Source organism: Otolemur garnettii, unplaced genomic scaffold (genome assembly GCF_000181295.1).
Source record: "Otolemur garnettii isolate 467f Iridium unplaced genomic scaffold, OtoGar3 scaffold00042, whole genome shotgun sequence".
NCBI lineage: Eukaryota > Metazoa > Chordata > Mammalia > Primates > Galagidae > Otolemur > Otolemur garnettii.
In genome coordinates, this window is record NW_003852437.1 from 383932 (window position 1) to 394421 (window position 10490).

Sequence of the window (10490 nt, forward strand, 5' to 3'; positions counted from 1 at the left end):
TTTAGTCTAAATAGAAAGAGGTTTAAAAACCATTACTTTCTTGGACAAGGGTTTTTAAATGATAGGCTGCAATTAAAAAAAGTTAATGATCAATAGAAAGTACCACATAAAGATAAGGTATATGTACTAGGTCACTTTATAAAATATGTCAATATAAGTGATGGTTTAAAAAAGCAGGATAAAACACCACCTTAGGGTAAATAGCACTGTACCTAGAATCCCAAGATGAAGGACACAGTGCAGTCCCTGATACTGATGGACTCGACTGATTTGAGCCTTGGTTTTAGCCAGTGTAAATGAAAGGAACTATAAAGTAATTATCTCCTGGGCAAAGTTTTTATTATCTGTAACCAAAACAGCTATACTTTTTTCTTCAAAAAAGTTTATTTTAGAGTGAGAACATGTCACTACCACTTTTAAATCCTGGTGCATTCAAGTAGTCTTGGTACAGGACACAAGTCACAATGTATGTCAAGAATTTTATACTGAGACATATACTTAATATAAAGGCACATTGTACTGCATAAAAAAGTGTTACTAAGTTCTTGAACTTTTAAATTAGAATTTTATAAAGTGCTTTTCATAAAGTCTTATATATTATAGTAATTAAGTGAATATAATTTCCTCAACAAAGGCACCTTGAAATGTTATTGGCACATGGCATTTTTTTCTTGCCTGTTTTGTGTTTTTTATATATATAATTTAAAAGTCTCTTCACAGGTCTTGTCTTCTACTTTGTTTAAATTTTCCATCACCTCAATAGCCAGCCCTTTTAGAGAAAAAGGTGAACTTTTAACTTGGCACTGTTAAGGTCAATTTTTCAGGCAGTCTTAGGAGTTTAGCAATTTCTCTAGTGTATAAACTGATTCTTACTGATTTTTGAAAAATTATATTCAAGTGGCAAATTCCATGATTTGAGATGGTGTTTTTTTTTTAAGTACATGTCTTATCTTCAAGGTTTTCAGATGTTTTCTCAGGATCATTTGGATATAAGTTGATGGCCGTCACAGGTATAACATTCACTTTATCCAACTGAAGAATTCCTCTGAAATAGAAAATAATAACTATCAAAATTAAATATTTCTGGGTGGTGCTTATGTCTCAGTACATAGGGCGCCAACCCCATATAGGGATAGGTGCTGGCCCGGCCAAACTGCAACAAAAAATAGCTGGGCGTTGTGGCAGGCACCTGTAGTCCCAGCTACTCAGGAGGCTGAGGCAAGAGAATTGCCTAAGCTTAAGAGCTGGAGGTTGCTGTAAGCTGTGACACCACAGCACTCTACCAAGGGCAAGAAAGTGAGACTCTGTCTCAAAAAAAAAAAAATTTCCCCTGCCTGTATTTTGGTAGTAAGATAGGCTACTTCAAGGTTAGAAATTAAACATAAATCCACGGTCAGGTGCTTTTGCTTCATTCTATTTAAGTTTATAATGGTTGTACAAACTGTGAACCCAACATCACTTTAGCCAAAATGACTAAGGGAACAGAAGGCAAGGATAGGGTAAATATAGATCCCCAAGGCACAGAGTTAGGTCCCTAGATATGCCCAGGTTGAGTAAAAAGACTAAGCCCAAGCTCTTTCTAAATAAAACTCACCAGTGGAACACAACCTTAGCTCTTTAGATAGTATCTCTCATTTTATTACTTAAAATCTCTGACCAAGGAATGGGTCTTTGGATTGAATCCTAGCCACTTTTAAAGTTCAGTATTATCTCAATCATAATATCAGCAGAGGCTAGTTGTTTATAGAACTGAACAAACTGATTCTTCTAAAGTTAACAGGGGAGAAACTGTTCAAGAATAGCTATAACTTTTTTTTCTTTTTCGAGACAGTTTCAGTATTTGTCTCAGTGGAGTGCTGTGATGTCACAGCTCACAGCAACCTCAAACTCTATGGGATTAAGTGATTCTCTTGCCTCAGCCTCCCGAGTAGCTGGGACTACAGGTATCTGCCACAATGGCCAGCTATTTTTTTGTTGTTGCAGTTGTCATTGATGTTTAGCTGGCCCAGGCTGGGTTTGAATCTGCTACCCTCGGTGCATGTGGTCAACACCATAACCAGTGTGCTGTGGGCACCACCAGCTATAACATTTTTTTAAAAGAATTAAGGAGAAGAGAGAGTTGTCCTAACCAGCTATCAAAGGTTTTATTAAAACACTGTAATTAGGGCAGCACCTGTGGCTCAGTGAATAGGGCACCAGCCCCATATACCAAGGGTGGAGAGTTCAAACCCGGCCCTGTCCTAACTGCAACAACCACCACAGCAAAAAGAGCCTGGTGTTTTGGCGGGTGCCTGTGGTCTCAGCTACTCGGGAGGTTGAGCCAAGAGAATCACCTAAGCCCAAGAGCTGGAGGTTGGTGTGAGCTGTGATGCCACACCACTCTACCGAGGGCATCAAAGTGAAACTTTGTCTCTAAAAAAAAAAAAAAACCAAAAAACAAAAACCACTGTAATTAAAAGTGTGCTACTGACACAAATAGATCACTGGAGCAGAAGACAGTCCACAGACAGACTAACACGTAAGGAAATTTAGTTTATAATCAAGTGACATTCTAAGTCAATGACAAATTACTAATGGAATAGTCTCTGTTTGGAAACCAATTATATTACTTTAGCTTAAAGTATACACAAAAGTCGTAAGAGAAAAACTCAATTTAATTCAATTTAGGAGGGGAGGGAGATTGGTGTGCTCCCACCTAATGGGCACAATGTAAGAGTATATGGGTGCAGGACACAACTACAACAGAGCTAACCTTGCCTAAGAAACTCAAACTTTTTAACCTAATCATTATACCCTAATCAATATACCCTTATATTAATCCGAAAATTTTTTTTAAAGTATACACAAAAGTGGTGGTAAAAAATAAGTTTTAAGAAAACAGCATTTTAAGATGGGAAAGGCTGGCCTACTTAGGTAAAAATAAAAACTTAAGAAGCCATAAAATAAACATGAATTGCCTAGAACCCAAACTTAAAGATTTTTTTTTTTTTTTTGAGATGGAGTCTCACTTTGTTACCCTCAGTAGAGTGTGGTGGTGCCACAGCTCACAGCAACCTCAAACTCTTGGGCTCAAGCAATCCTCTTGCCTCAGCCTCCCAAGAAGCTGGGAGTATAGGCACCTGCCTCAATGCCTGGCTATTTTTAGAAACAGGGTCTCACACTTTCTCAGGCTGGTCTCAAACCTGTGAGCTAGGCAATCCACCTGCTTCAGTCTCCCAGAGTGCTAGGATTACAGGCGTGAGCCACTGCACTCGGCCTAAACCTAAAGCTTTTGTATGATCTGAGATGTCATAAACAAGAGCAAAAGATGAATGGTAATCTGGGATAAAGAAAAAAATCTCCATGGGCAGCGCCTGTGGCTCAAAGGAGTAGGCCGTTGGTCCCATATGCTGGAGGTGGCGGGTTCAAGCCCAGCCCCAGCCAAAAACTGCCAAAAAAAAATTCTCCTATAGTACACATGTACAGCAGACAAAGGAGCTCCTATGTATTAGTGATTACACAAAAGGCAATACAACTGAAAAATGGACAAGACCATTTTTATGACAGTTCACGCTATAATCTTAGCACCTTAGAAGCTAAGGCAGGATTGTAGACTGGACAACATAGCAAGACTCTGTCACTACAAAATGTAAGAAAAATTAGCTGTGTGTGGTGACACACATCTATAGTCCCAGCTACTTGGGAGGCTGAAGTAAGAGGACCGGTTGAGCCAGGAGTTGGAGGCTGCAGTGAGTGACAATCATGCCACTGCATTCCAGCTTGAATCACACAGATCCCATCTCAAAAAAAAGAAGAAAGAAAAATGAACAGACTATAAATAGGCAAGTTACCAAAGAAACATATATAGCCAATTAACACAAAGATGCTAGTAAGAAAATACAAATTAAAGTGTGATCATATTTTTGAATACAGTAGCAAAACAGGATTTGTCATTCGGTTGAGTTTTCTAATACACATGCCCTTTGATCCAGTCATTTTACTTTTAGGGATCTATTCTACATAAATACATAGAGCATTATTGGAATTAACATAAAAGTGGAAATTACTTAAATGTTTGATAGAGGAATGATTGTAATATGGTATATCCACACTGTAAAACACTACTGCGATGCTGTGATTTAAAATAACACATGATTTATCTTCCTCTGGCTTCCTGGCACACAGTTCCTAAATCTGTAATCTCAGAGTAGTGTCTCTTACATGCTAATGAGATGACTGAAATAAGGAGGGCTCCTGGATGGCCTCAAGATGAAGGCTGGTTGCCGGGAACCAGCCAAGAGAAGGTGGGAACTTTCTTCCTCCCTTCCCCCAGCCTGAGGATGGGGTGAGCAGGAAGGGTTGCTGAAAGTTGAATTGATTTCCAACAGCCAATGACATAATCAATCATGCCCATGTAATGACATCTCCATTAAGAAAACCCAAAAGTACTGGGTGTGAAGAGCTTATGGGTAGCTGAACACATGGAGGAGCCCAGAGAGTGGTGTACCTGAAGAGGCAAGGCGCTTCCATGCATCTCTTCCACCTACCCATTCATCTACCTCCTTTGTAACCAGTGTATGAGCATGTCTCCCTGAGTCCTGTGAGCCATCCTACCAAGTTAAACCCAAGGATGGGGTCATGGGAACCTTTTAAAGGCAGCTGGTTAGAAACACGCATCATAGCCTGGAGCTTGGGATTGGCACCTGAAATGAAGGGCAGTCTTGTGGAACCAATGCTCTCTCCAGGTACACGGTGTAAGAACTGAGTTGAGTAAGAGGATCCCAGCTGTTTGTTGGTGGGGAGAAATCCCCATACTCATACTAGTGACCAGAGGGTGAGATCTTGTGTGTGAAACACTTTGGTTTTTTCCTATCACCTTCAGGACTATGCGGCCATAAAAGGAATAGGTAAACTAAATATGATTTGTCAACCAAAAATGAAGTAAAAACGTAAACTGACACTCAAAAAACGGGACAAAAAAGGATATGCTTATATATGTATTGCCTTAAAAGATCTTAAGTCCATGGTTCCCAAAGTGCACTGAGGCTGCTGGGCTGGCACAGCAAACTCAGAAAGGCATCACAGAATATTTTCAATTTTCAGGAGATTTCATGCATAATACTAGCTTAAGGGTAGTTCATGGTTCCAACATTAAATTGCAAAACATTCATTGAAGTCATCTTTTCAAAGCTGAGTTTCTGGTGGTGCTACAGTTTGTCCCCTCCAAACCTCAGTTTGAAATTTAATCCCCATTATTGGAGGTAGGGCCTAAAGGGAAATGTTTGGGTCATGGGGGTGGATCCCAATCCCTCATGAACAGCTTAATGCCCTTCTCTAGGGTTGGAGAATAATAAATGATTCTGCACTCTTTTAGTTCCCTTTAGAGTTGGTTAAGAACAGCATGGCACCTGCCACATCTCTCTAACACCTTCCACCTCTCTCTCTCTCTCTCTCTCATCATGTGGCATCTACACAAACCTCCACTAAGACAGGTGGATACCGTGATAAAAAGCAAATACTATGCAATACTTAGCGTTGAACAGGAAATGAGGACGACAGTGTCCAATCTGATTTCAAGATATGAGATACTAAGTAGTATCCTATAAGCACACATATCCCATGACCCAAAATTTAAGAATAAAATTAAAATCTCTTTAAATTTTTCTTTTGGGGCTAGGCATGGTGGCTCAGGGAGCCACCTGTAATCCTAATACTTTGGGAGCATTAGGCGAGTGGATTGCTGGAGCTCAGGAGTTTGAGAACAGTAAAGACCCCATCTCTACTAAAAATAGAAAAACTAGCTGGGCACTGTGGTGAGTGCCTGTAGTCCCAGCTACTTGGGATGCTGAGGCAAGAGGATTTCTTGAGCCCAGGAGTTTGAGGTGGTTGTGAGCTATGACACCAGGGCACATTACCCAGGGTGAGAGAGTCAGACTTTATCTCAACAAAAAGAAAATGTAACTAAAATAACTAATTGTTTCACTTGTAGAAATGCTAAATGCTAACAATAATTCATTTTAAAATTTATTACAAAACTATTCTTTTGATTAAAAAGTCATATATAGGCTAAATGCCTGTAGCTCCGTGGCTAGGGAGCTAGCCACATACACCGGATCTGGTGGATTTGAACCCAGCCAGGGCCTGCCAAACAACAGTGACAACTACAACCAAAAAATAGCTTGGCGTTTTGGTGGGTGCCTGTAGTCCAGCTACTTGGGAGGCTGAAGCAAGAGAATCACGTAAGCCCAAGAGTTTGAGGTTGCTGTGAGTTGTGATGCAAACCCGGCCCAGGCCGAACTGCTACCAAAAAAATAGCTGGGTGTTGTAGTGTGATAACCAAGCCCCCTACCCTTGAAAAAGAAACTTCTTTTGAGTCCATTGAGTCCCAGCTCCCTCAAGGGTGGGGAGGAAAAATTCTGAGAATAGGCTTGAAGATAAGGAAGCACTTAGGAATGGGGAAAAATTCTGAGAAGAGGCTAAAAGATAAGCAAAGTCCCGAGTTCTCAGAAACTTTCTCAACTTATGTACACTCCCCTACCTTGAACTACGTAACTCCCCCCATCCCCACCCCCAAAGCTAACCCCAGTGTTTGGCTTTTGTTCCTTTGCTTGCTGTGACACAGAAAATAGGGTATAAAAACCCATTTGGTCGCCATTCCTTGTCGATTGCTTCTTACAGCAACAACCCCCTGCGCAGATGGAATAAATTACTATTGATCCTTGCACCAAGTGGGGTCTGAGTCTCTTTCCCAGCTCTGCGAGTCACAACAGTGGCAAGGGCCTGTAGTCCCAGCTACTGTGGAGGCTGAGGCAAGAGAATCGCCTAAGCCCAGGAGTTGGAGGTTGCTGTGAGGTGTGTGATGCCACGGCACTCTACTGAGGACAGTAAAGTGAGACTCTCTAAAAAAAAAAAGTCAAATACAGGTGGCACCCATAGCTCAGTGGGTACGGTATGGCCACATATACTGAGGCTGGGAGGTTTGAACCTGGCCAGGGCCTGCCAAACAAGGACAACTGCAACAAAAAAATAGCTGGGGATTGTGGTGAGCGCCTGTAGTCCCAGCTACTTGGAAAGCTGAGGCAAGAGAATTGCTTAAGCCCAAGAGTTTGAGGTTGCTGGGAAATATAATACCACCCACAGCACTCTATCCAGGGTGACAGCTTGAGACTCTATCTTAGAAAAAAAAAGTCAAATATGAAAGGAAAGAAGATAGTCCCTCTACTCCTCTCATTCCTACTCATTAGAGGTAACTTTTCTCATTCTGAAAATTTTCTATGCCTAAGTACATTCTACATACACAATACTTCTTTCTGTTTTACCCAAATGCAAACATACTGTTTTGCAACTTTTCCCTCTACCTAACAAATTTTTGGACTTCTTCAGCTATGAAGTCCTCCTGTGTTGTCCATCTCTGATCATACACATTACATTTTCCATTTATATATTTATTTCCTTTCTCTCCCTAGTAGAGATTGATTGAGACAAGGTTTTGCTATATTGCCCAGGCTGGTCGCAAACTCCTGGCCTTAAGTGATCCTCCTGCCTTGGCCTCCCAAAGTTAAAGAATTATAGGCATGAACCACCATGCACAGCCAAGTTTAAGTTCTTGTTTTCTTTTTTTATTTTCTACAAATTTCAGATTAAGCCAGGTGTAGTAGTTCATACCTGTAATCCTAGCACTCTAGGAGGCTGAAGCAGATGGATTGCTTGAGGTCACAAGTTCAAGACCAACCTGAGCAAGAGCAAGACCCTATCTCTAAAAGAAAATAGCCAAGCATTGTGATGGGCACCTGCAGTCCCAGCTACATGGGAGACAGAGGCAAGAGGATCACTTAAGCCCAAGAGTTGAAGGTTGCTGTGACCTATGACTCCACAACACTCTACCAATGGCAACAAAGTGAAACTCTGTCTCAAAAACAAAAATTTCAGATTAATATGAGGATACAAGTGATTAGATTACATTGCTTGCATTTCTTAGAGTCCAAGTTATAATTGAGCCCTTCACCCAGGAGGTCTGCCACATATACCTACATTGTGCCCATTAGGTGAGAACTTGCCAATCCCTTCCTCTGCCCTTCTCCCCTCCTTCCTTCCTCCCTAAATTTAAGTTCCTAAACAGCAAAGTTTGTCTTATTTGCATTTGAATCTTTGAGTTTCTCGATCACACTAGGTATTCAATAAAATGTGTTTTAATTTTGCTAAAGTTGGAAGATAACCTACAAAAAAAAAGGTGTTATTTTCCCTCCCACTTGTCTTACCCTTCATTTTCATATTTCCTAGTCTATGATAAATATCTCTCATATTTTTAATTATTAAAAGTATTGTTTCAAAAACAAGAACACTTACTTGTATTCAGAAAGTGGAAAAAGCACCTTTAAAATGGTTATTATCACAGCTGCTCCTGCAATTCCAATCACCATGACGTTCAAAAACATAAAGAATACTGGGAAAACATTGCTCCAGAACCTGCAGAGATCTTTTCTAAACTTTTCCATCCACTGACACATTACCTAAAAAGAGTTTTGATTAGATATGTAAGTTTCAGTGAGTTATAAAAATAAACTTTAAATTTTTCAATGTTTTAGCTTTGGTGTGGTGAAAATATTCTGTAATTTGATTGTGTTGGTGGTTATAAGGATGTTTACACTTGTTAAAACTGTGTTTTTTTGAAACAAAGTCTCACTCTGTCACCCTGGGTTGAGTACTCTGGCGTCCTAGCTCACAGGAACCTCAAACTGTTGCGCTCAAGCATCAGTCCTCTTCCCTCACCCTCCCAAGTAGCTGGGACTACAAGTGCCTGCCATAATGCTCCGCTAGTGTTTTTTCTATTTTGGCAAGCCACTTTGCCTGGCCAAAACTGTATATTTTAAACAGATGTATTTTACTTTAAATTTACTTTACAATGTACCTCAATAAAGCTTTCACAGGACTTAAGCGGTGGCTCATGCCTGTAATTCCAGCACTTGGGAAGCCGAGACAGGCAGATTGCCTGAGTTTACAGTTTCGAGACCAGCCTGAGCTAGAGCGAAACCCCGTCTCTAAAAATAGCTGGACATTGTAGCAGGCACCTGTAGTCCCAGCAACTGGGGAGGCTGAGGCAAGAGAATCGCTTGAGCTCAAGAGTTGGAGGTTGCTGTGAGCTATGATGCCAGAACACTCTAACGAGGGTGACAAAACGAGACTCTGACTCAAAAAATAAATAAATAAATAAAGCTTTTACAATTTAAAAAATATACAGGCACAGAAATATTAATATCCTTTAAGTTTTTTTTCCTTTAAGATTATTTTTATTGTTTGTATTATTTATATTGTTGTCTAACTACAAAACAAGTGAAAATAATGGCTAGTTGACAACTTAGTTAGTTAGGCTAGTCCACTTTAAACAAAATGTACCAGAGTCAACTGTTTCTAGTAGTTGGATAAAAGAAAGAAGAGAAAGGAAAATGTATTATTAATAGTAGCTCTTAGAACAGATGAGAAGCTCATTGCATGTAAAACATGTTTCTATACTCTAAGAGCAAGAGAAGAATCTAAGGTGGGCGCTGATGGCGTGGGCTATGAAGACAGTCTGCTCTGGGGCTGGCCTGTAAGGGGAGGCTGGGGAGGTTGGGTGAGGGTGCTATAATCCAAACCACTAAAGTGACTCAAATAAGCAATCCTGACCTTCAGTGGGAACTCAATCCTTTGAGACTAACCATAAGACTTATCATTTAAATGAAAATTATTTGGGGTAGGAACTCAGCTAATACAGAAAGAAATGCTAAGATACTCTCTCTGAACCCATGAATATACTGCTAGTAAGCAGTATAAACGTCATGGGTAATTTGAGTACTTAGGAGGTACCAATGTATATTCATGTGAGTTCCCATCTTACTACAATAACTTCATGAAATGTTACTTTATACTACTTTACAGATTAAGTAGGTACCCCATTATACAGATAAAAAAACTAAAGTTAAAGAGATTAAGAATCTAAGATTATATAATCAGTAAGTGCCAGAACCAAGTTTTAAGCCCAGGCAGTCTGACCCAGAAGTGTACCCACAACCACTTGTGCTTACTCACTGGGCAAGACCCTGAGGGCACAATACATAGGTGTATGCAAGGCAGGAGTCACAGAATAAACAGAAATGGAAGATATGAGAAAGAATTTTGGAATTTAGAAGTCCAAATAAAATCTTATGCCTTGACAATCATGATCTGACTATAAATTATTAAAGGAAGCTCGAAGAAGAAAACAGGAGTACCTAAAAATATCACATAAAAACCACCATGATGAACGTTCACTATCACCCATGCTCCATGGTTCCAACTGTCAAGGTTTCTACCTCATTTTAAATGCTAGGACCTATTTTCTTCATCATAGCCATAAATGCTTATGGTAAGACCCAATAAAGCTAACTCCAAATACTTGATTTACCTTATATGAAGATGGAGGCTCTGCTCTGAGAGGAGTTTCAGGTAATTTGCCAGGTAAAGCATCTTCATCTACAGTGGTCTCCACATTCCTG

The 10490-nt window shown here is 40.1% G+C and overlaps 1 protein-coding gene across 1 annotated transcript in view; it reads right to left on the reverse strand.

Annotated features, from left to right (window-relative positions):
• Positions 1-121: 121 nt before the first annotated feature.
• GINM1 (glycoprotein integral membrane 1) overlaps positions 122-10490 on the reverse strand; it is a 20320-nt gene continuing 9951 nt past the window's right edge. The window contains exons 6-8 of the mRNA XM_023513502.1: positions 10400-10487; positions 8326-8489; positions 122-1045 (exon numbers count right to left, since the gene is read on the reverse strand). Coding sequence (XP_023369270.1) covers positions 934-1045; positions 8326-8489; positions 10400-10487 — 364 coding nt within the window. The 3' untranslated portion in view covers positions 122-933. The remainder of the gene's footprint in view (positions 1046-8325; positions 8490-10399; positions 10488-10490) is intronic.